The 27,507-nt window shown below is 39.2% G+C and overlaps 1 protein-coding gene across 1 annotated transcript in view; it reads left to right on the top strand.

The window, feature by feature from the left end:
• The window catches only part of macrod1 (mono-ADP ribosylhydrolase 1), a 58,563-nt gene that overhangs the window by 25,555 nt on the left and 5,501 nt on the right, over positions 1–27,507 (top strand). Inside the window, exons 3-6 of the mRNA XM_046031628.1 lie at positions 13,319–13,440; positions 16,834–16,864; positions 19,279–19,352; positions 22,265–22,346. Of these exons, the coding sequence (XP_045887584.1) occupies positions 13,319–13,440; positions 16,834–16,864; positions 19,279–19,352; positions 22,265–22,346 (309 nt within the window). The remainder of the gene's footprint in view (positions 1–13,318; positions 13,441–16,833; positions 16,865–19,278; positions 19,353–22,264; positions 22,347–27,507) is intronic.

The raw sequence follows: 27,507 nt of genomic DNA, 5'->3' as shown, positions 1-27,507 counted from the left end.
TTAGATATTAATGCACTAGTAATAATAATTTGTACAATTATAACTCTGACATTCTGCCTCCACTGTGAGTACTTTAACTTTTAATACTTTAAGTACATTTTGATGATAATTCTTTGTTTTGCTTAAGTAAAACTTTGTAACAGAGTATTTATACATTGTAGTGTTACTGTTTTTACATAAGTAAAAGATCTGAGTACTTGTTTCAACTATGGAAATAGCACATGTTGAGATATCTTAATTAATTTATGTGCAGTGACATTTAATATAATAATTTATATGCGTAAACTATGCTTTATAAAAAACTAGAAACACATGTTGATGTCAGAAATCTCATTGCTGCATGTATTTTTTTGCAAAACTTGTCTCTGAGACAATGAAGAGGCACTTGGAATACATACTCAGTGGAATATAAATAGTATAGCTCGCTGTGCTGTACAAAGTGATTCCTTCAATGGATAAAAACCACAAATCAATATAACATCCAAACCTGGTTGGAGCGTTAAATAACCGTTGCCTTAAACAAGTCTGGAAACAAAATAAGAGGAGGGAAGAAAAGTAGAAAGAATAGGACATCCAGTGAAAAAATGGCTGGTTGTTTTTTGACATGACATTAAAGCTTGGCTAGGCAATTTATTTCAAATGCATTTTTTGTATGGGGTAAGATTTTTTCAGGTGGATACTTTCAAAATCTAGCTGTCTCTTGCTAGTTTCTCCAACATTGCCTACCCCAGCTTTAAGCTACAATCAAATCACTGTGCAAATATATTAATATGATCCGATGAAGCTTGTTGTTTAGACGCTTTGGAGACAAGGTCTGCAGGGTAAAAATCAAAAGGCCTCACATCTGTTTAACAATAGGTCATGATTCCCTCCTCTGTGTGGACGAGCGACCTTTTCAGACCCACAGAAGCAAGGACACGATACGTCACTGAAATGCACAACCAGAGTAATGACAGCCATTAATTCATATTGCATGCTAATGTTCATCTACAGGCACTTTAAAATGTCTTCTCCACATATCATAAACCAAAATGGTAGGCAAACATGTGCGCATGTGCATGTAATGACGGTTTGGACATATTTAACCTCTAACAGGATAATAAAATGTGGCCATTACATGCTTAATTTTGCACTGTATGCAACTACCGCAGTGATAGTTGCTGTTAGGTATAAAGCATAAAATCTTGTTGGAAAAAATGCTTGTTCCTCTTATGTGCAAAATCAGCATGCACAAGCTGGTCTGTTAAGTTTCTCCCTCGTTAATCAACAAACAGGCAGAAACTGAAAAACACTACAGGAAAAGGCCACAGTGCTGATTTTGAAAACCTGGTGTGATGAAGTGAGCACAATTTGATTGGTTCATGTGAGTCTAACTAAAAGATGGTTTGCCATTTCTCTGAATACAATCTGTTGAAGGTCTTCATACCCTGTCATAAACATTAGACCTGTGTCAACTGGAAGTGAAAGATTTTCTTCCTTTCAGTAGTGAAAGACCAGTACTTTCATGTATTCACCTGTCCTTGAAACATTTGTGTGTGGAGAAATTTTCTGATATTTATTCTCATAATACAACATATTTTTGTTGACACAACTTTGTTGTGCCTTTTTACTTTTTTTTATACAGTTCTTATTATGCTTATGGTGTATGTACATAATAGAATTTTACCTCAGCAGATAAAGAACTAAAGAAAGGTGAAAATGATCACAATGGCAAAAGAATCTGTATTCACAATGGAGTTACAGGAGATCACTTTGCATGCATATACAGTACACTGTATGGATGAAAATCTGTGGACATCTGTCCATTAGGGCTCTACAATTAATTGAATATTGATCGCAATTACGATTTAACTTCCCACAGTTAAATGAACATGATCGACAGCGATATTGCTGTTTAAAATGGAAAACATGGAAAACTCTGCTGCATATCAAATTAAGCACTTCCTAAATTTACAGCTAGGGATGCACTGAAATTAAAATTCTTGGCTGAAGCCGAAACCGAATATAAGGAAAGAATTTGCAGATTACTGAATACCAAACAAATACATTCACATTTATTCCATTTATTTTTTGCATAAATTAAATAGTTAAAAAATAGTTTTTACTCAGTGTTTACCACAGGATTTGGAGAGACTACGATGGGTGGATCCGAGGCCCGAGAGGGTCCGGTAAAGTAAATTACATGTGTCCATATACTTTAAATGTACACATGTAATATGTTTTATACTTTCTCTGAATATAATCCTATTAATCTCATTTTCATACTTTATAGACACCTTATTTTGAGAACCGGACGTTGTCACATGTGTGTCCTCACGCTAAATTTAAATATTAAAGTCCGACACAATTTGATAAATGTTGTATGTGGTTCTCGTATCGCGTAACATGAAGACTTCACAGCCTCTCTTCAGGTAGGACTCTCATACCGCAACACTTGTCTTTGTAAAGAGAGAAAATGACAGGATAAAGTCGCTAACCTGCCTGTCAGCTCGCACTGGTCCGTTTCAGCGGATTTACCATAAAGGCTTGAATACATATGAACTCCAAATGAAGGTGCGGCTAGCTTAATCGCCTTCTCAGAAACGAGTGATGGAAACATTGAAAGTGGGTCAGACAGTTTGTTGCCTTTTCTAAGAAGTCAGCCACAGATGGAGTGGATGTGCTAGGAGACAAACCACCAGAACAGTGTCTGCAAACGGTGATTTTTACCTCTTTCTCGCACTCTTAAAAATGCTGCCGGAGCTGGTCGGAGCTGATGGCCTATATGATGTTAGTCACATGACGTTAACATTGTGAAATGGTCGTAGTTGGTTAGGTTTAGGAAAAGATTGTGGTTTGGGTGCAAATAATTATATTACAGAAGTCACTTGGCAAGTAATCAGTTCCTCTGGCACCAAAGCAGCCAAAAGATGACACTACCTCCACCATTGTTGACGAAAGGATAAAAAAAGTGAGTAGGAATGCCAAACATTTGAAAAAATGTTTTTAAGCTTAGAAAACTTGAAGTATTGATACAACCAAAATGCAACAAAGTGCAATGGAAACATATGGACATAAAGCATGTGACTTAAATGTCTACTGAAGAGAAAAAAAGCAGCAGATGAAAACATGAAATGTTTGAGCGATGAAGAGACTGTAACATTATTACAACTCGTCGTGCCCTCTTCTTTGCAGCCAACTGGATAGTTAGCATTACTAGCTGTTTATCTTGGTGAAACAATGCCTAATAGTGCATAACAGTAGTGGATGGAAACAAATAACCCCATCTTGCTTTCCCCAGATCTCTCATCCAGAAGTTTTATTGTTTATCCATATCTTGTACGGTAATGTTCGTCCAACTTTGTGGCAACAGTTTATACAAGCCCCTTCCCGTTTCAAAGAATCTTGTAATACACAAAGCCAGGTTTGGTGCGGAAGAACTTGACTCACCTTCAAAGAGCCCTGACCTCATCCCCATCCAACACCTGGATGAGCTGGACAGCCAACTGTGAGCCAGGCCTGATCGCCGAATTCTCAAGATCTTGTGGAAAACCATCCCAAGGGAGTGTAATATAGCAGCATGTTTCTCATTGCCTACTCATTTTTGGAATGATATTTTCAACAATCACAAATGGGCATAATGTTTGAGTGTCCACATACTTTTGGCCAAGTAGTGTACACCGTGTACATTACAAATTCACTGAAAGAGATTCCAAAATCCCTCCTTTGTTAGCAAAACCAAACACGCAGGCTGGTTGTGTATGTTTAAATACACACACATAACACATGCACACTCTTACTGTCAGTCAAACACACTTTCACAAGACACACATCCACTTCTGCTCCATAACACACTATCCTACACACTCTCCTTCACATAAATCCCTCACACATCCTAACATGCTCCGCTAGCTTTCCATCTCCCCATCGAGAGCCCCCCATCTTTCCCCCCTTCTCTCCGTCTCTCTCTGTGAGCCAGCAGCCGTAACACTGGCGGGGGGAAGGAGTAGGAGTGGTGTTGATGTATGGTGGAACTAAAGCAACCCTGCCGATCGATAATGTAAACAGGAGCGAAGAGAGGCTGTAAATAAGGCAGACTCCTGACAGAACTGTCTACCTTAGGTGACGGAGAGAGAGGGAAAGAGAGGGAGAGAGAGGAGAAGTGGGGTGAGAGGAATATCTAATAGAGGAGGTGAGGTAGAAAAGGGGTAAAGAGCATAATGGAGGGTGAGAGAGACAAGGTATGAGAAGGGGGGGGTGATGGGAGTATGAAGGTTGGAAGAACAGAGGATAGAAAGGAGGTGATGGAGGGATGGGGAAGAAGGTGATGGGGCGAGAGGAGAGGTGGGATGACTGGATGAGGTAATGGTGAAGGAGGGAGGGAAGAAAAGTGACGACAAAGGACATAGAGAGTGAAACAGAAAGAAGAAGAATGAGGATGGATGGATGGAAGAGATGATGGAGAGGGAGGGATTCAAAGAGTGGAAGCAGCAGTGGTAAAAACAAAGAGGACAGAAACACAGCTGATTGGGTTAGCAATGAGGAAAAATCAGCGTGCAATTATAGATGACAATTCAGTTTGAGCAGAAACAGTGCCTGTACTTGTGTGCTTGCGTGTGTGTGTGTGTGTACCCAGTGTAGCAGTGACATTTAGCAAATGGATGCAGATGAATGACCACCAAGTGACCCACTGTTGAACCGAACCAGCACAACACATACAGTACTGCACACACACATTACTACTCACACATGCAACCGAGTTGTGAGCCTGGCCCCCGCTGAATGCTGCATTTGCACGGCATGAAGCACATGCTCACTCTGGGCTACTTGACTACTGGAGTACTTAGGACTGAGTGAAGAGCAAACACACACGTAAACAATCACACAACACAGAGACAAACACACATGCAGAACAAATATGTGCCAAATTGTAATATTATGATTACACTGTACTCCTTTGTACTCTCCTTTCTTTCTGTTCCTTCAGGCGTGAGTGCATGTTTGATCATGGTAATTTACCTCTGTGTCCAGTCTTTCATCTGCTTTGTATTTTAACTCATTCACATGTTCTTAACTTTCCCTGGCGCTATTTATAGAATCTGCAGCATTGTACACTATAAATAAAATTGTTGCTGCTCACCAAGTGATGAATCACACTAGTGATTCATCCTATAGCCAGTTCTTGTAGGCTCTTAACATTTTCGATTTTTAACCAGTGTTTTTTTCTGATGTGACAGTGTAATGTTGGGTTTTCTAATGCTCTCTCGACAGCTTCAGTATTGTACAAAATACAGTATATCATTAAGTTGTAAGGTATTTTAAGGTATGATATTGCCCCTGATGTGAAGTTGTTTGGGCCACTGTCTTTAATGTGAATTTTGCATCAGAACATTTCAGTGATTAAAATAACCCAGTCAGTGGCGGCCCTAAGCGTCCTTTTCAAGAGCAAATGTGGGGCCCTACCCAACCCGGTGATAGGGCTGATTGGCACAAATGCACAACATGACTTTAATCAAGAATCATCAACTTTAGAAAACATTTGCATACATTAAAACATTTATTTATAACATAGACCTTAACCTTACATTTGCTTCTGGTTAGTATATTCTAACATAAATTAGAGAGTGAAAAGTGCCAACCAACCCTGGCCTCCCCTACATAGGGACGCAGAAAGAAGGTTAGTCTACTGTATATAATGATGTCATGCTAAATGGTGCGCGATTTTCTTTTTTTTTTGTATTCATTTGAATGGCCAAGATAACTTATAGCTAATAGTTATTAACAACAAATTACAACCATTTTAGAAGATTTAACACCTCAGCAGAAAGCAAAAATGAACACCAACAACAGGAACTAATGCATGACAACTGCAGGGAGATAAAGAGCGAGAGACAGCGCCTATAGTATTGCAGAGCAGTGAGGATACAATCGTTTCACAGAGCAAACCTGTTTCCTGTGTCCATGCCTGTGAAATAAGTTGTTAATTTTAAAATGGGTGAATTATTCTGTTCTTGCATGTCAGTCTGGGCCCTTTTGGAGTGCAGGGCCCATTTCAATTGAAACAGGTGAAACATACAATAGCTCAGGCTGCCAAGCAACCCCATGAACATCAAGACGGGGTGGGTGATAATTTCCTTTATCGGATTTCAGCAACATTACAATGTGATGATCTTATCATATTATCAATCTACAAATTTCTGTTAATTCTGAGCAAGTTGGGATTAAAAACAAAATTCATAGAAAAAGTGTTTTATGGAGTGGAAACAATTAGTCAATTAATTAATTATTCTATCAACATAAAATTAATGGGCAGCTATTTGGATAATCAATTAATTGTTTAAGTCAATTATCAATTAGAAATACCCACAATTCCTTGCTCCCAGCCTCTCAAATGTGAATATTTGCTGAATTTTCTTGAGCTTCTTTTATCGTAAAATAATTATCTTCAGATTTTTGATTGTTGGTCAGACAAATTAAGCAATCTGTAGGTGTCTCCTTTAGCTATGGAAATCTTTTTACTTTTTTCACAATTTTATTACATTTTATAAATTGATCAAAGCCCTTGTGTTTAGTTTGACACATGAATGCAATGACAGTGGAAGGCAGGACATTGCTTTGAACATCAGATTGATTTGATATGTGATTTTGGATGCATGATAATATTGTGATAAAGATTTGAAACATGTTGGTCCACAGGCTGACATCAAGTAATTCTACACTTATAAATACTAAAAAATGTAAAATGAATTCAAAAGTTATATGTCAGGTTATAATGATAAATATCATTGACTCTTTTCTTTACAGACACAGCAGGCCACTTCACTGTTTTTTAGGAGGCTAAACCACCATAAAATAATATGTGGCTGAACAAAATTAAATTGTTGAACTTCCTTTGCACTTTCTCTCTATGTTGGTTCATAGACCAGTGAAGTTGTAATGTAGAAAGAGTATAGCAGAGCACATTCTTGTTGGTGCAAGAGAAAAAAAAAATAGCTGGCCGATGTTGTGGCACGTAACATTTAATAGGCCTGCAGCCGGTGCTCATTGAGAAGACTGCAAACAGTGTCTGGTGGAGGATTAACACTTGAGCATAGACACCAAGCTCAGATTTGGAACAAATGTGGATGGAGAGGAGAGTCGGGTGGGAGGGACGGTCTCATCAGGGTTATCAAGTGTGATCCTCCCATTACAGATATTTGTCTGAATAAGCCCCCTGACACCTCCAGGAGGATCATTAGGCTGTAGCAATAGCAATGATTCGTCACTCTCACACACACAAAACACTCACACTCTTGTTCTCACACAGAGCTTTAGTAAAGCCTGAAAAACTACATAAAGTGCATCATACACTGAATGGGCAATACCTATGGACAGTTCATGAGGGAAATCCAGGGGAAAATCTATACCAATCATAAAGGAGGAGTTCTGATTAAAATGTTCTACTGTTAAGCCATCCTTTCTGTGTCCTTGAGGGTCCCCTTTGGTCCGCGTGACCCCTATGGGGATGTCTGCTCACAGCCCAAAATGTGTGACTGTGTGGAGTATACGCATAGCAAGTGCGCCGACTGTGCATACTCCAGATAATGGATCAATGGAGTTGGTTTGTTTGTAGTTGAAAGGGGTCGCTGCCTGACTTTGGAGGTGCTTTGATTTGCGCATGCTTTGCATCGATGGCGCCCAATTCACAGTGGAAAGTCAAATCATCGGGAAATCTTGTGCTATGTCCGCCCACTGTGCTTTGTATGGGAACAGATTCTGGCTGCAGACCACGCCATAGAGCTCAGGAATAATCAGTGGCATGTTGCTACAGCCCAATCTGTAACTTGCTGCTATAATTTGCTCTGAAGATCTTGAACCATGGAACGCCAGACTGACGCTGACCCTCATTGGAGTCTAAGTGGAACTACATGCATGTCCCTGCGACTGGTAAGTCCAGTAGCTGTCCAGTGAGGATCCCCCAGAGTTGCAGCTTGAACTGTGCAAACTACAGTCAGACACCTTCTTTCAAGAAAAACGCAGTAAGAGGGAAATTTAATTTTGGAGATTACTACACGAGTCCCAAGTTTCAACCTTTAGGGATTTTGCACTGTCGGTGGCCAGGATGTTTGGGTGTATCTTATATCTATGAGAGCTTCTTCTCAACAACTAAGCACATCACGTCAAAAGAGAGAAAAAGGACGACAGATGAAGCTCTGTTCCAGCTCATGCAGATTTGATGCACAAACACATTAACATTCAGTCGATTGTACGCCAACCGGAGACGCCTTAAGAATGTGGACGTTTTGTTTCTGTGTTAAGCTCATTACATGAATAAAAGCATTACTAAATGTTACCCTCACTACCTCGTGGCCAATTCTATCATCAAAGTTGTCCATCCCTGGTGTACTTGATATCCACCTCCGATTTCATGAGATATGAAAGAAGTGATATGGCATAAACCCTAATAATCTTTGCAATATGAGAATATTAGTGTCTAATAGTATAGACAGACTTTGATAGGAGCCCTTTCTATTCTTTCTGTATGGGTTCATTCACTCAGACTAAGTGATTTCTCAGGGACCGCACTGTCCTTCATCAGTGAGCAGTTTGATGAAGTACTGTCATGTTATTCAGACATGCTTCTTTTAATCCACATCTGTGTTATCTGTAAGCAGTCCTCTCTTGTACCAGTCTGTCGTGCAGACTTTCATCCACGCACTTCTGGTTTTAGGGGGACACAGAGGCATCACAGCATATAGTTTTTGATAAGTCGCCCTTGCTGTAAACTTGTTTGCTTCTCGTCTCCTGTTTGGTGATTGCAGTAGGAGTATATTCCGCTGAAAGTGCTGCTTAATTTAGAAGAGTGGGAGTACAAAAACGTTCACATTCTTCAGTGCAAAATATATTAGTACTCCTTGTTGACAACTATTCTGTAAAGCAGCCATGACCGCTTTTTTTATATTAACAATGGATCAAGTGACTATGAATGTATTCAGAACCACCTGCTATACTAGCAGCATGTACCGGCTGTTGGCCTAAATGTAGCATGCAGTATGTAAACAAAAGCAAAATCTGCAGTATGCCAAAAATACCCAGATATTGTACTGATTCAGTACTGATCTCCAGTATGCATCGGACCAGTCTACCTCACCCACTGTGTCCCAGTATGAAAAGCAGTATCTAGTATTGCGCACTGTGCTCGTTGGTAGTATGCAGTAGGCGGTTTCGAATACACCCTATATGTGACGTGAAAGAGGTTGCTCATAGTTGTGTACCCACAGAGAATTATCACTCTACTTCACAGTTCCCTTCATATGCCTTTTAGCTTATTGTTTTGGTTTCCCGGTTTTGGTTCAGTATTGATTGAAGCTCTAATGTGTTTCCAGCTTGTGGAATTGAACAAATCACAAACCAAACTATATCAATAATTAATCTGCCTTTTTGCTGGAAAAGAATAACCCTTTTGGGATTGTTATTTGGATGAAAATAAATTTCAACTCAATAAAAACTTTTATTGAGTTATGCTGACACGTATTCAAACTGCTTCAAAAGATCTGATGTCGTACAGTGGTACTTAGAGTTTTTACAAGTTGAGTTCACTTGTATCATTGTCTGATTGTATTTAGAAAAGTAAGACTTATAAATATTACAATAACCTTTTTATAATGAAGCTTGTGAAAGAAAATTTCTTCCCAAAGAAGAAGTACGGAGTCAAAGATGTGATTAATCAATTCTTTATACGTGGCCATGGAGAGACAAACAAGGTGCTCTGTCTACATGCAGCATTGTCCTCCTTAAATACCTTGTACAAAGACACCAAAACCAATGGCAGTCACATCTCAAGTTTTAGCATACACTTAGTGGCTCTTCCTGAGATGACAAAGAGACATGCAAATGTATGTATATAGCAAAAGCTGCTCCCACAGTTCCCGTAGGATCAGCATTTGTCTGTGTTTAAATCTCACTTACATGTCTGCAGAGTTTCTATTGTAAGAAAAACATGACCCTTTGATCAATAATCAAAATGTTAATCTAGTGGCTGTTGCTTTGAAAATGTTACAACATTTTGACCGAAAAATATTTACTAAAATTAAATACAGTGAGTGCTAATAGTATAAATATCTACAATTAAAAATTTATTACTCAGAATCTAAATAAATATATCAAAGAAAGCTACGTGTAAAACCTGTATCACATGTTCTCAAAATGTTTGCTACCATGCCTATCTTTAAGGAGATTGAACACAAAGTGGTTTTAGATTGAAGCTGTGTGTGTGAAGTCAACTTAAATTAGGTTTCTTCTTTGCCAAGAGCTTCCTCTCTTTCAGCTTTGTATCTCAATTGTTTTTTATTAAGAAAAAACTATTGTACTGTGTTTCTTAGTACAATAGTTTTTTGGCAGACAGCTCAGTTCCACCGCCTGGGCATAATGAGTAGATCCTGCATTGCTAACCAGATATCCTCCATTGATTGTGGTTAGGTGGCAGAATTTCCTTGCCAATGGATACAATGATTTCTAACAACAAACGAGCCTATAAAGGTATGTCGGGGAATTGGACACAAGAACACATTTCATGCTTCTGCTGTGAATTTCTGGTTATGAAATAAGACCATCAGGTCATATTTCAAAAAGTCCAAACACTGTGTTAAATCTTGCCTTGCTTGTCTCTGCCTAATGGCCTCCTATCCTCTGAGGGTTGGATTAGAGATCTTCTTCCAAGCTGCTTCTGTGCTGTCGAGTCTGCGGCTTGTCAACTATGTGTGTGTGCGTGTGAGAGTTTGTGTCTCCTGTGTATGTGTGCTGTATTAATGTCCATCTTAATATAATCAATCATTAGTCTGATATTATTTTGAATTTTAAATGAGGTAATGGTTTGGCCCACTCACCAACACGGTGAACAATTGAATCTGTGCTGCAATTAAAACGGCACAATTTGCATGAAAAATCGCACTCCACCTTGGAGTGATAACTTGGTCAAATCTGAACACAGAGACATAACATGTTTTTAGATTTAGTGTGACTTACACTTTCCGCAGGCTATCATTATCTCTAATGTCCATTGCAAACTATCATCCATCAATCCACTTTAAAATTATAGAAAAGAAATGCTCCTTATAACTACAGAACTTGCCTGGGATTCATTTTGTTTTTAAGTTTTGCAAATAAGCTACAGTACCATAATGGCCTTTACTTATAAGTGTGTTACACTGTTAGTGAGGTTTTGTCATTACTGATGGACCAAATAATGCCTCTCCTAAACGGAGGTTCAAAATCTTGACTACTTTTATGAAGACTGGGCAGGTTTGAGGCTCTGATTGGCAGTGATTGATTTGATGTCAGTCAAATCTGGCAACACTGCAGATCAGCCTAGTAGTTTCCCAGAACTGGCACATGATTCAAAACTGAAGTGACAGGACTGATCTGTAGAGGTATAAACTGAGATTATTTCACACCATAGGATCCTTGTAAGAAAAAAAAAGTAATACTTGATCAAATATATTGTTGAAATGGAATTGGTTTCTGTGTGTGTGTGGGGAGGCAGTGGACGGCTAGGTCTTATGACAGCGTTGGTATTCACACTGAGAGCAACATGCTGAGCCTCATCAGAATGTGTGGTGTTGTGGACGTAGGCGTGTAAAAGCTTGTTAAACCAGATCTCGACTACAGCTTTCGCTGTTCCTCATTCAGCTTCTGTTTGTGATGTTCTCCGTTTCCTTCCTCTGTTTATCCCTCTCTCTCTCTCTCCTCTCTGCCTTCAATTCAATAACCTTCAATTTATTTATCCTTTATTTAATCAGTTAGTCCAATTGTAGTATTTTTTTCAGATACCTGAGAAGAAGAAAAAAACATTTATTAACTTGACAAAGAGAATACACAGTATGAATAAGTGAAGCTCTCCAGCAGCTGCATGACAGGAAAACGTGAAAAATATATTGTACAAAACAATTAGATAAAGACACTGTTGCTGAGACAGACAAAGAAAATATATTATGTATTAAAGTGCTTAGCAAATTTTTCAATTGGATAAAAAGTGTGTCGTACTTAACCGTCTTAGTAAAAGATTTATGTGAGAATCATTTAAACTCAGCAAGTAGAGAGAACTTTGTTGACATGATACATCCTCTGGCAGCCATAGGTCTTCAGCCCTTTGCTACAGTGGCAGCTTATAATAATGTTTGGGCAGCTACCTTGCCAACTAATTGGCTAGTGACACCAAACACACCAGCAGATTTCTCAGTGTGGATACAAATTTACTTTTCCAAACTATTGACTTCATAATTAATGACAAACATCCCCAACATTTTATATAGGCGTCCCAGGGTTTCCTGCTCAGTTATATATTTAACAATGATCTGCGTGCAGCATTTAAACCAGGGACAGCAGTGGCTTTATAGCGTCCCAGGTGTGCTGTTAAGCTAAAACATTAAATGCTATTAATATACTGTATATGGGAGATAAGAGAGAGAGCAGTTTACTGAAAGCTGAGCGCATGTCATCTGTATCTCTGGTCTCAGACCTTCAAATGGCTGCCCACACAACAATGTTTTCAGCTATTCAAATGAACATGAATAATGATGTCAAAACAAAATGCTAATTCAGTCCGTCATCGGGCAAAACATTACTGTGTGAAATGTGAAAAACACGGCCTACCTTTCACCTAACATGCTCACAACCCAAGAGCCTGGCCTGTGGGGAACAGGACTGGCACACCTGTAGCTGGGAGTTACTTATCATAAAATGACAGAGGCATTGTCCCAGCTGCCCTTGTCCTATCAAGCCAGCTCTTATCTTGATGTAGGCAGGTTTTATTTTTTATTATTTTTATTATGGGTCCACTGTTGCTCTCCAGGCATCCACCAGCTGTGTGGCCTCAGCAGCTAATTATGAGCCTACCAAACCAAAAGTTATTTGTTGTAGCCAAGACCCCAGTTTCACAGTGAAATTAAACTAATGCTCTATTTGTAATTAATATGAACAGTGATTTTTTTTTTTTAAAACTCTCATAAAGCCCACTGACCTCCATGATGGCACAATCATTGTTTGTAAGGAGGGAGGTGATGTAACTTCAGAGCTTATGGGATTTAAAACATGCTAGAGATGGTACATTGATGCCTTCTTGTCAGTTCAAGTCTAAAAACATATATAGACTTTTATGTCAACAGTAGGGCTAAATGTATATGATTTATGTCTTTTATTAATTTTGTGGGACTATATTTAACATGGCTGCCACAATAAACACTGACTAAATAAGGAATTTGATTGGGGAGATTAAACATTTTTACTTTTATTTTACACTCTTTTCATATCTGTCACATTGAGGTAAGAAGTGCATCATCTTCTCATCTCTCTCTCTCTGCAGATGTTATCCACACAGTGGGGCCAATTGCACAAGGAGGAGTGGGCGAGGAGGAGAAGAGGGCCTTGAGGTCGTGCTACAAGAACAGCCTGGAAACAGCCACCAAAAACGCTGCACGCTCTGTGGTGAGAACGGAGGGATGATGGAAGCTGTGGATGGTTGCTAGAACAAAAAGGAAGGAAGAGATAATGAGTTATTCAACCTTGTGTTGTATAATGACAAATAAACTACCTTTTACCGTGTACCTTGTACATATAAGAGGAAAGATGACAATAAAGAGAGAAGGACTGAGTCACGACTGTGTGTAAAAAGATTAGATACTGTAGTTAAGAAAGAAATCAGACCTAAAGATAGAAGACGACTCATCACGATCAACTAAATTCAAACTGAGATTGATAGAGAGAGCGGAACAGGAGCTGCAGGTAGGATTATTGGGTTGTAAGGTTTTATGAAACACACCAGGCAGCAGGTTTCACAACAGAACAAGGTGTTAACATGAAAATAAAGTCAGTGGTACAGTAGAAGAAAACAATGATACGTGCTGTGTATGTGTTAAAATTAAAATTTATCAGTTTATCAGTCAATTTTGCCTCAAAGGGCTTAATTGACTCTGAAAAATCAGATTTGGGGTGTTGGCACTAGTTAATAGTTAATAATAGATATTTATGCCAGTTTGTGTCAACCGAAGTCTAATTCTTGATACAGTTTCAGTTACCTGCTCCTAAATACAACCATATTTCCACTAGGCAACAGTGCTGTGTGGGGTTTTTTTATTAGGCCATTTAACATTTGTGTTATAACTTTACTCCCATTAAGTTTTATGTTTACCTTTCATCTTGAGGACTTTGTGAGTCATGTCTGCTCTCACCCTGAGTTGCCAAGTTCGCAATCTGGTCAAACGAACAGGTCTGGAGACACAGAGAGCATCCTGGCATCTGCCAGTACTGCAGTATCTGACAGCAGGTTGAGAATCTGCCAGATTTGATTTACTTTGAAGTTTACTTGCTGCTTTTCTCAACTAGTGGTGTAGGAGCCAGTGGTGTAGCATGAACCTGCCTGATATAGATCTGAGTGACTTAGAATTATGACCCCTAACATATATACATTTTTGAAACTATTTATGGCTGACATTTTCCAGCAATAACCAATTAATGTATGTACACTCAGTTATCACTTCAGTGTTAAGTAGCTTTCATTGTTACAGGTGTATTTCACCTGTCCTGCGCAGGTTTTAAATTACATTGTCGCAAGGGATTCACAGGAAACGATGCATGCATGTTCTTTTATCTAACTGATAATGTGGTACTAAAAAGACTAACTTGGGAAGATACCCTCCTGATTTGGCTAACTCATACAGCTGAAGCCACATATTAGCTTTGGCTGAAATAGCTTTAGGAAAATATATTTTTTGCGGCCAAATTGCATTGGAAAAATAATTAAAGCAACTAACAGTGCTTTCATTGTTCATAAAGGGCCCGATTAACTAACATCCCGAATAAAGAGTACTAATTACGAGTGCATTCTAAAATATTGCACGTGTAATTGTAGTATCTGTTATGGGTGATTTACTAAGAATTATTCCGTAGATGACAACAGGAGCAAACACAATGGAGGTGGCAGTAATTAAATGAGGGTTTTGTTTTAATGGTTTCCGCCATGGAGAGTCGGGAGGGAAAGCAGCCACTGCGTAGAAACCTTGGTTTGTTTCATTCAGTGCATCCTGAGTATGTGGAAATCGTATGTACCTGCCCATCCTGCCTAAGATTGCACTTGGGACAGCACACCTGAAAAACTGCTTTGGGAAACCCCAGCAGAAACAGCTACGCTGGAATGACCGAGACGCGAGGAAATACCAGCAGATCGTACTTCCTCCAGCCAGAGGGAACTATCACCGACCGTCCGCACCGTGCCCGGTCGCTCCTCGATCTCCAGTCCCTGGCCCTGTACACCCCAACGCCCCATTCCCTTACCGATGCAATGGGTTGTATCGCTATTACGACCGGCGCTGTGAACAGTTCATTCCCTCTGGCTGGATGAATTTTACGCGTGATCCATGCACTGCAGCGCCACGCAACTTTCTAAATTCTTCCATCTCACGGAGAAAAGAAGTCAGGTCGAAACGAAATTTGCTTTATTGGCATGAATGTTAATACAACAGTATTGCCAACGCCAAAGGAAAATACAAAAAACAATTCATATACTTCATCAATAAATAAAATAAAATAATTGTATTTCTATATAGTGCATATAGTATAGGCTAATATTGTTAATTTCTCTACGTTTTCTTTCATTATGGCTGTGTCTCCTTCTGTCAACAATAACAGCAGCCATCTCTGCACAACACTTGGTGGTTTGCACCTTCCTTTCAAAAGTATACAGATGCTTTTGCACTCACATGAAGTTGCATTTATGCTTGTTAGATCACATTGCCTGTAGTAAATAAATGTATTTGTATGTTACCCTTCCATTACTTTGCACAATAAAATTGAAATGCCCCAAATTGCATATTCATTAAGACAAAAGTACTAAATGAACAACAGGCGCTATCTTGCACTTTTGAAAGACATTATTCTGTGTGCAGCTTAATTCAGCTTAATTGTTAATTTTTTGGTGAAATCAAGTTTGCACACGTTTTTACTCACGCAAACCTGGCCCATAGACATGTCAGGACTATACAAGTATGTATTTTGGGGCATTTTATGCCTCTATTATGTAGTGAGAGTAGAGAGATGCAAGGTACTCAACAGGCTTCTTAAACCCTAAGAGAATCTTTTAAATACACATTTGGGGCAGAAAACAACTATTATTTAAAAGCATTCAACTGCCGAAGCACAGGCAGCTTTTACTCTTGAATAGCCACAGTGATCTGTTAGATGAAGAGTTGCGGGGGACAGCTCCCCTCCAACACATTGTCAATGTAAACAATTCCTTTTACAAGTCTGTCCTGTGGTGTGGATTATGGTTGCTCGCAGCATGGCAAAAAAAAGCCAATTATTTACTGTTGTCTTGTAAATGTGACTGAATAAGTCTTCTCAAGCCATGTTTTGCTTGGCTTCGCTGTAATCAGATACCCAAGTTGTTACTTTTTTTGTCATTCTGAATGTAACTCTGGGACCTGTATTGTTAAACCACACTAGCTGTTGTTAAAAGAAACCAGTGGTGTTACCAAATCAACCAATCAATCGTCACCACATCCACCGTTATAATTATTGTAATAATGCTTAGGGCTAACAGTACTGTAGCTGAGGAAGGAAGTTCTTCTACACCAGTTCTGACATAAAGGATGATCGACACTTTAAATAGATGTGAAATAAAGAAGAAAGACTGCCATAAAAAACAATCAGGAGAAAGAGTCCATCGACATCCAGCAGAGTGTGATTTCTGTGCATTGGGGTGTGTGTGTGTGTGTGTGTGTGTGTGTGTGTGGAGTGTGTGGTGCGTGAGTGTGAGATGAAAGCAAGCTGTTATGTGATCAGCAACAGATTGTAACCACTTTGTTTGTCATCTTTACTCTGCAGGCTTTCCCTTGTATCTCCACTGGAATCTACGGTCAGTGTCTGTGTGTCATGTGTGTCTCCTCCTCTTAACATGCATGACGTTGTCTTCTGTTGTGTGTGTGTGTTTGTGTATGTGTGTGTGAGAGTTATCATAATTGTCATAAATTTGTGTTTGTGGTTTGCTTAGGGCCTTATACTGAAAATGGGGATTTTTTTTTTGAGTGAAAGAGAGAGAAAAATGTTCAACATAATATCGGTGTATTTGATGTGATGCATCTATGTGTTGCCACGCTGAACACACTGTCTGTGTTTTTCATCAGATGCTAGTTTCCAGTATCAATCGTCATGTTTAACCAGAGTGCTGAGCCACCCGGTGCCACTTGTCACATTATCTCCTGTAGCCCAGAGGTGGTTCTCAGATTAAGGCCTTGGATTAAGACCGGCAGATTAAGATAGATTAGGCCGGAGATTGTGTCAGATGGACTGTAATCCCCCTTCATACTGGCAGGAGAGAGAGTTACAGATAGTGCTTAAACACTCCCCGGGGTGGGTTTGGGTGTGAGGGTTGTCGACACTTATACCCTGTTGCTAGACAGAGGAAAAGGCCAAAGTTGTGATTCACTCAGTGTGCTATTCAAGTCCTCTGCTCTGTTGCACCTGTTTTTCAGTGTCTGTCTGCTTTTAGCTCATCGTCTTTTTAAGAATACTGCGTTTATTAAAAGAAGAAGGAGAAATAAATTGTCTAAATTTAAGATGTATTTTACAGTCCTTTATGTTATCTAACAGCTGTTAAAGCGTGAAGCTGGCATGTGATAAAATTGACAAATATAAAAGGTGTGTTGCCAGCAGAACTGCCAGCCAATCACATTAGTAGTTTTTGAATATTGCTACAGACAGATCTTAGAGCTTGTTGTGGAGCACTGAAAACCGAATACATTTTGATTAAATTGGGAACCATTAGTGGCAGAATTCACAGACATACAGTAGTCATGCCACTCTCTCAGAAATAACAAAATACCTGGTCTTTAAGTTGTTTTCAGTCACTTTGGCTGATTAGACCTCATTAAAGTTTAGGGGGGAACACTCATGAGGGGAATTAGGTCCCTTAACTCAGTGTAGCAATAAAAATACTAAATAAGTGTTGGAGCAAATGGTATTGCTGCCTTGATTATGTTCATTAGCAACATTTTTCTCCAGTTCAGGAAGTGCTGTGTACACAGGAGTCGTATTTAGGTGTCAAGGCGGACGGGGGACACAGAAAAAGCTTTGACACCGGAGACCAGGGTTGGCATCCTGCGTCCCTTGTGTGGTTCTGTAAGGGCTACTAAAACGCCTCAGTTGAGGTGAGGAAAATATCATGGTTTTGATTAAATATTAAACAATTAAACAGGTCCTGTATTTTCCGTTTCTTTTTTTAATATTTGACCAAGACTGTGATCTTTCCTTAACATTAACCGAGTGCTTTGAGTTGCCAAAACATTAATCTTGCTTTAGTTGCAAAGAGCAGAATATTTGACTGAACGTTTTCCTGATAAAGTCATTATCGTATAAACAAGTTGCAACTTCACAAAGATATTAATTTCGTCATTATGTTGATTAAACTGGATGGTATTACGTTCCATTAAAAAGTATTAGTAGTATATAGTAGTATATATATGTATGTACTTTTGAAAAAAAGCTAACAGAAGCGTGAGGCAGGTGCCAATCACAGTTTGCACACACCCACACAGGCAAGAGTAGGAAAGTAAGTGAAATCATCTGTGGGTGTGCAGAGGCTTTAAAGTTTATTTATTCTAAAGATGCTTTTTCATCAGATGGACAAGACTATTTGACTTTAATTGTAGTTATGGAAAACCATACGTTTCTATTTTTTCCATCAAGCAGTACAATTGTTTAACGTTATATAAAGGGCCCAGTTTGACATATTATGCATCCCTTGCAGTGTGAATAATGTAAAAAATGTGTGTATTGTGGGGAAACAATGTGTTGTTGAGCGCTAATTTGCACCCTTATGTATATTCCTACCGTCACATGTTGAACCCTCTCTCCTGATGTATGGAATAATTACTGTATAATCATACGGTATGTGTTTGTTTGGGCTGAGCAGTTTGGCCAGATGATGAATTTTTATTGCCTTTGTGTTGCGTTTCCTGCGGCGGGGATAATTTACCAGCACTGAAAGGTCTCGGTCGCTGAATGACTATAGAAGAAGCACTGTAGTTTTTCACTCCATCTGTCTCTTCGCGACCAACAAGTGTGTTGTGTCTGCTTCTCGCCGGAATTGGCGAGTCGGGGATGAGAGGAAGTGCAAAAATACAGAACATAGAGTGTTAATAATGAAAAGATGAACAGGTATCTCTCTTGGAAAAAAAAAACAGCGCAAACACACAGATCTGGCACTGCACCTGTTCTTGCAAATTGTGTGTATATTTTTGATTTTGTGTGTGTGTGTATGTGATGGTGCAGGATATCCACCTGAGCAGGCTGTGCACGAGGCGTTAGCAACTGTGAGGGAGTATCTGGATCACCATCATGACAAGGTGCGTGTGTGTGTGTGTGTGTGTGTGTGATTGCCAAATTTTCCCAACCATTTCCTCTAGGTATTATTCGTTTCACAGCTGTTGTTTTTGTTTTCTGGTGGGAGCGAGGAGAAGGGTGTATTGAGAAAACACATATATGCACACAGTGACACACACACACACACACACACACACACACACACACACACACACACACACACAAATATACCATTTAAACACACAAACCCAAGCTCTGGCTCTCATGCTCTTGGCCAAGTCTGCGTTTTAATTGGCTCCTTGCGGGACTAAACCCGACTAACACAAACACATACGCGCACACACGCTTTCTCTCCAGAGGAACAGCAAGCACAGAAAAGGCAAAATGATGGAATAGATGAGAGGAGGGATGGAGGGGGAGAGGGGTTGTGAAGGGGGAACAAAGAGGAAACTTTCCTATCAGTCGTTTACGTGCCCTAAACACTCCTACCCTCTTCCTCTTTTACATCTCATGTCTCCTCCCTCTCCTCTTTTCAATCTTTCTTCCTCTCTCTAACCGCTGTGCTGTATCTCCTCCCAGAGAGGGTGCTGACGATGTTATTGTTAGTGCTGGAGTCTCCAGAGTGTCTGTAGCAATACCAGCCGAGTGATGCCATCAGCCGTACCGACCTCAACAAACTAACATTAAACATTATGTGTCTCATCAGAGGACAACATTCAGCAAGACTTATATGAAGGAAAGCCAAATCAATGAGGCCCTTATTTACATTGTTCCCAGAAAAGTTCCACTGTGTGTGTTTTTTTTTTTTTTTTAAAGGGGAGAAAAGTTTTATTGTAAACAAACGGGACGGAGTTTATTTGCATACATATAAAGTAAGAATGCTCACTAGAGGAAATTGGGTTTCTTCCTTAATTGAACCCCCTCCATTGAACATTTTTTACAGTGTGTTTTGTTAGGCTTGTTCTGGCTCGGAGTGCAGTAACATAGAAAATTAAATTGGAAATTATAGACAGAGTAAGATACTCAAGACACGGGGCACTGTGCCAACACTCTGCATCAAGTGTAATAATCAAAACATGAATCATTTATGCGTAAAACACAGCAAGAAAGTAAGACCAAAGGCAGTTTCATAGTTGCTATAGTTTATAAATTATATTCACAGTCGTCCAGAAAGTTTAGATGAAACTGATGTATGACATTTGAGATCTACCCCACAAGGGCCATTTATTAGCTGTTCTGGGGCTTTCGATCAGCAGATGACGTTTACCCAGTTGTTTGATAACCTCTGTCCCCATTAGTTACTGTTGCCTTTTCATTCTCTCAAAGCACATAGAGAGACAAAGACATTTCTAACAACACTATAAAGCAGTGAGCTAATTACTGTAGCTGCACATGCGAATGTTTCCAGCTTACGTAGCGGATAAGCACACTGCATAAACACACAATCCACCAAACTTTGTGAGGTATGATTGAAAGTTCACTGTTCGGGGGAGCAAACAGTCAATTGTAGATGCTTTGCTGCAGACAGATTTTCTGTTTGAGAAGGGAATATTTACAGGGTCTGTGTTTCCCTTCAAGACAGGCAGTTTTGAGAGAGCCCATTACATTCGGTTTATGTTATTGTTAGCTTTAGCATCTCCGGGGTTTCTGTCGCAATAGGATCAAAATGAGCTCCCCACTGCTACCATTTTCTGGAGGCCATTTTACGTCTCTCATCACAAGCATTTGCTTTAATTTGAATGAGGGAGGCTGTAAAATGGCACAAGTGGATGCAACTCAGTGTGGAGGTTAGAGATTTCGAACCTTAGCCCAGGGGATGTAGTTACTTACTGCACATTTCCATATCTTCTCTTTTAGCCTCCATTCAAATCCTAGCAAGTGATGGTAATTGTGCAACAAGCCGGGACTGAAAAACACATGCTGCGGGGTAGCAGGCCGCTAAAATGTCTGTATTTGAAAGCAAAGAGACTTAAACTCCCACACCAGGCACAAAGTGATAGAAACAGCCTGGCCATAAATTTCACAGCCTCACCCAAACCGGAAAAACCTAAACCTTTGTAGACACATTAGGGTGGTAATAATGTTTGTCAGAGTCTGAGAAATAAGAGCACAGTGGAGCTTATATCCCTGGAAGCATTTTTTTAATGTAGCTACAGTAACAGTAACTTTAATCATCAGGTTACATATAGTGGTGTGTGTTGTGTGGTCTGTCCAGTTTTAAAGATTATAATGTAAATATTATAGACTGCAGAGCCAGGATCTACAGAACACAAGCACAGAGCATAAAGATTGTTTATTGTTATAAAATAGCTGCACTCACTCAGCCAGTGTCTTAAGATTATTTGAAATCTACTCTCTTTATGGCTGTGCTTTGTGTGTGTGTGTGTGTGTGTGTAGAGGTAAGTCTGGATTGAGTTGACTGGTGTTTCTCACACAGTAATGAGAGAAACACCAAACACACAGAAAGACAGACAGACACAGACACACACACACACACACACACACACACACACACACACAGATTATCATTTGGTGACATGCATAAAAACATTTTATTAACGTTATTTTTCTCTCCCTTATACACATATACATAGATACAAACACTTCAACAATAGAAGTACTTATATACCCACACAGGAAATTCTCCTCTCCCTACCTCTATTTCTCTTTCTCTCTCCTTCTCTCTCTTTCACGCTCACACACACTTTTCAGCTCTCTGTCCCCAGCATGCAGTTTAATAAGTGCTGTGTTGTAGCATGATCATAATAGTGAGCTAATAGGAGAGTAATGGACTAATCCATTAGCTGCATTCTCCTGATATCACCACCGCACAATGTCACAGACTGCTACATTGTTCCTCCCTGCCTTTGATAAATTCATGTTTATTGCATATGCTTGTAATAAAGGTCATTGCATGTGTATGTGTGTGCGTCAGCTGGACAGAGTCATCTTCTGTGTGTTCTTGCCGACGGATAAGGAGCTGTATCTGCAGAACCTCCCGCTCTACTTCCCTGCCGGTGAGTTGTGTCTCTCCCTCTCTCTCTTTCACACTCACACACACTCACAGATACACTGTATACACACACATACACACTCGCCTATAGACAGTGTTGACAGCTCAGCTCAATTTAGCTACACACACACTGTGGTGTGATAAATACTCTACATCATCCACCGTGTGCTATTTGCACATCCACTCCATCCACACATACAGGAAGCCATTAGACACATCACACTGTGTAGATATAGCACTCCTAATCAGGTTTAATTGCATCAAATAAACATACTTGCTCCCCCAACACACATACATTCAGTGACATATAAAACATTTAAATACACATTAACATGCTCATAGGTATATTTTATTAAATGATTTGAATGCACAAAAGCACACACGCAGATGCATATTCTGTTGATTGGCATGGCCTTTTCCATAGCTGACCATCTGGGAAACTGCCATGTTAATTCACTCATTAATTTATTTGATTTATTTAATCACTTAAGTCTCTTTGAACACATATTCCATTGACTGTTTGTGTCACACATTTGTTCTTGTGACTAAAGACACTGTTAAATGTTACATAGTGATATGCGGCTACACATATGTCATGCAAGTTATTGTCACAAATAATTTCTGTAAAGGGCAGAGCAGAACAAACAAATGGCATGTGCAAAATATTTAATTGTTTTAGAATTATTTTATTGCACCACTAAAAATTAGACACTTGTTACATTCTGATGTATTTATTGGTACTGCCAGTCACGTATTTTATGAGATTAAAAAACTTGAAAGGGTTAAGTTAGTCCAACATTTTAGCAAATATGCTTATTTACTTCCTGATGGTTAAAGGGACTATATGTAAGTTTTTCAATGAAATTAATCAAATTTTCATTGCCTTATTGTCAAGGGGCTAAAAACTCACTTAGAAATGAAGCACACGCCTGTTTTCTCTGTTGTTTGCATCAGCCACTATTCATTCTGTTTTCAATGTGGGGACTCCAGGTCGGATTCAGCCCTGTGCGCTCCCGAGCCTCTCTCGTACTACAGCGACAACAGGCCAGCTAACATGCTAACATACAGTCCACTAACACCATAAAACTTACACGACCCACATAATATACAATACTGAAACTTCACAGTGACAGCAATCCAGACGAAGAGCCATGCACTAACACTACAGTAAATTTACTTACTGCGGTCTAACTGTTATGAAGTGTGACACTATCTCGTTATAATATTCAGTCCAGCTCACTACCTGTTTCGTTATCATCCAATATATTTAGCTGTGCTGACATTGCTGAGCCTCCAGTGAAAGATACACAGATAGTAGAAATAGTTATTGAAAGCAGCAGGTGAGCTAACGTTGTAGCACGTCGGCTAAATGCAGTAAATGTACTGTGACAAGCATGGATTAGTTCAACCTGCAGCTGATAAAACTATTACTGTAACGTTACAGTAGGGGTTTACCTGACCGGTATATTGTGTGAAGCTGTCTCCCTGCCTGTCTATAGCCACTGTCACTCTGCCTTTTTCCCGGGAGGATTGTGCCGATATGCAGCTGGCTGCGCTGAATGAAGTAATGTTACGGAGCCATTGTCGATCTGCCTCTGAGACGGGAACGTTGAAGTAACAGAGCCTGAACATGTCTGAGTGAAAAGCCACAGCCTGCATGCTGGTGTTCCTGCATTTATTGCAGGATTTCTGAATGAAAGCATGAAAGTGTTTGTGTTTCGGTTTATGCTCGCTCATAAGTTCAAGCGAGCATGTGTACGAGCACACGCCTGGTAGCAATCTTAAAACCGCACCGCTAGTGGCCACTGGAAACTCCATAATACCCCTTTAATTGAGAAGATCAGTACCAATAACATGTCTGTATGATAAGTATGGAGCTGGACGTTTTTAGCCTAGCTTAGCATAAAGACTGAAAGCGGTGGGAAGCACAACATATTGTATCTCATTTTGCCATTATTTAGGTGGTGGCATGCTGTAACTTTTTCTTGACAAACAAGAGTTTTCTTCCAGCCAGTACTCCTTTGCACTATCTCCAAGTATAGCACAGCTGCTAGATATCAGTGAGCAAAGCCGAACACACTTACCACATTTATAATTAGCCACTTTGTGCGTCTTGGGAGGATCAGATGGTTATCCAATATCAAAAAAGTCAAGAGAAAATGCAACCAAGAAGCATTAAAGGCCAATTAAAATGAAAATGAATGAGTGCATGAAGTGAGTTTTCTTAGCCAATCATCTGTGTTTTGCCCTCATTTCTGTGCCCATTCTCTAGTCTGACCAATGACAGCAGCTTATTGTTCAGGTAACCAGCATGGTGTGTGTCAACATGTGTAGCTTGCTTTATCAACAGGAATAACTGCATTTAGTCTGTTGGTAGATGGGCAGTCCTAACCCCTGTGTGAAAAGTAAATGGTGTGTTCATGGAGAAAAGCCTGATATTTCCTCCAGCCTGCACTTACAATATTTTGGGAATAAATTGCCAGTACTTCCACCTCAAGTTAAATGAAATTGGCTATTTGCATTCTTTACATTTCTGAATGCAAGTAATGGGCACCACTGGCCTCGAGCTAGCTAGTTTACAAACTGATGCTGGGAAAGAAAATGTGAAATGTTTTTCCTCCGAAGGTGAAAAGTGTCTGGTTTAAATAAAAAAAAGAACAATCATGTTTTAAGCCTCCAAGGTTCCTTCTTCAATCTACAAGTCCTATCTCACCTGATTTCAAAATAGACTAGAAGCAAAGTAGTGTGCCATTATTGCAAATTGATCTGTATGGTTAAATGAAGTTTAGTAAATACGTAAATTTGATGTTGGCTCGACATGATGACTTCACCCATTTGTTTTGATTGCACTCGTGATTGATAGTGTTATAATGCCAAGCAGTCTGGGCTCCTAAGCATGATCAGTCATTCACTCAATTATTCAAATTAAGCATCGGTATTACAACTGCAGCCTTAACCTCTAATGTCTTGCTTTACCACTGCTATAAATCAAACTCACATCTCCCCTCCAAAACATTTTGAGAGAGAGGTTTCAGCCATCTCATGCTTTCTGCTTTTATAAAACAGTTGTTTTTTTCATATGACTTGGCACACAGCTGCTGCCAAAGCCAAACATAAGACCAACAAAACAATCAGAAAGTTTCTCAGAAGGAATCCTTCAAATCTTCACCTCCTCAAGTTTAATACTGCTGCAGAGTCTGGCATCTAATTTGGAAAAAATCTTACACTTACCTGAATTATTCAGCTGGAGCAGCGTCACTAAAACTCATATTCTTAATACAGTAAGAAGCCGGCAATGTAAACAACTGTGGACCTCAATTGATGCCTTTTCAACCTGCCTCTGTCTGTGCTTTTAGACCTCAAAAAGCAATTAGAATAATCAGCCGTTTTTATATTTCCTTGTTCCAGACTTGCGTGACAAAAATAGCAGCGATAAATTAACTGAAACAAACAAAAAAAACCCCACCAAAGATTAACTACAACAAACAGACAAACCTTCACACACTGTGCTGTCAACAAAAACTTGGCAGCATGACCAACAACGCAGTGAAGCAAGGCTGACATTGAAACCAAAGCAGGTGGAGTGTTGTGTTTAATTTTAAATGAAAGGAGAAATGTCATGGTCTAAGTGGCAGTAAAGTAAAAGCAATGCCTCTGGGGTTTGAATATATCACTCTATATAACATTAATGCATGCATGATGTGTAACAGTTCAAGGCAATGTATATAAATATATACAGTATGCATGAGATTTAACATAATTTTCTTTCCATTACTATTACAATTCAGAGTATGTTTTAAGACACACAGCAGCAAAACAGCAGCGGCTTTACATAAAAGATGAATGCACTTAAATACACAAGATTAAAAACATACCATTTGCTAAGCATTTGACATATATGCCCTGATAGACAAGGAGTAAAAGAAGAGTAAGAGAGAAAAGAAGGAGCAGCCTATTAATAATAAGAGCAGAATCCAATCAACTTTGCAGCCGTATCTCTCACATAAGCTTTAAACCCAGACACTGGGTTAAGAGTCTTAATTTTTTTAATCTTTTTGAAGACAGATCCAACCAGTAGTGGCTGATACCAAGAAGGATTTCTCTCTCATTTCAATGCGAGCCTCTGAGAACCTCAGTTGCTAAAAATAATGGGATCTCAAACTGCGTTGCCTTTGTACTCTCTATTTTATACAAAAACCAAAATATGTAGAAGTTTACTAAAATAGTATTTTGTAGATAAAAATGTAACAATGACCAAGCACAAGTAGCCACCTCACACTAGCATACAGTATAATAAGTGCAATTATGAGTATGAACTTAAAGGATAAGGCTGTCAACAAATCCCATGAAAATGCCAAAACCAGCAATAAATTGATCCTATTATCAAGTATTTCTTGTATAGAGAAAGCCTAATATATCTTATCAGTCAATCAGTGACATTTTGAGTCAGTTCAACTTACATACACTGTCTTGCTGACGATAATACTCACCCCAGCATCAAATGTGTATTAATCCACTACTGAAAATAGTCCCTAAATGCACTCTCGTTTACGTTTTACAGTGACCAACTGTTGTAAGAATGTTATTTCCTTTAAAAATAAAACTATATAATTGTAGCCTGTATTTAAAGATGTATATCTTCTGTAGGGACCAGTGTTCTAGAGTGCCACAGACAATGTAGGGAAGTCAGAAAGTATTGACATATGGACTTTCTCATTGTTGGTTTTGGTCTTTTCGTAAGATTTTGAAAAAACAAAAAATATATCAACTTTATCCTTTGAGTTTGTAATAAATCTCAGTTCCCAATACTGTTGTTTGACTGTAATCCTTCCTCTGAACACAGAGTTTCTATTTTATCTGGAGCATCAGAAACTTTTCTTGGACTTTTCTCTTTTCTTTTCTTAGGTTTTTCCGCCAAAGTCTCTGCCATACTCCTAATTGCTGTAGCCTACTCTGTCGCTACGGTTCCTTCATAGCCATGTAATGAAAGAGTTGCGTCATCTCCTTTTTAATTACAATTCAAGTTGCTTTATTGGCATGACTGCATACAATACTTTTGCTAAAGCATATTAACACAAACTATAATCATAATAAACAAAATAAACAATTCTTAATAATATTGTATATTGAATGTTGAATGTGGACTATGGACATTTTTTTTTGTT

Source organism: Micropterus dolomieu, linkage group LG19 (assembly GCF_021292245.1).
Source record: "Micropterus dolomieu isolate WLL.071019.BEF.003 ecotype Adirondacks linkage group LG19, ASM2129224v1, whole genome shotgun sequence".
Lineage (NCBI taxonomy): Eukaryota > Metazoa > Chordata > Actinopteri > Centrarchiformes > Centrarchidae > Micropterus > Micropterus dolomieu.
This window is presented reverse-complemented; position numbering and strand designations above follow the sequence as displayed.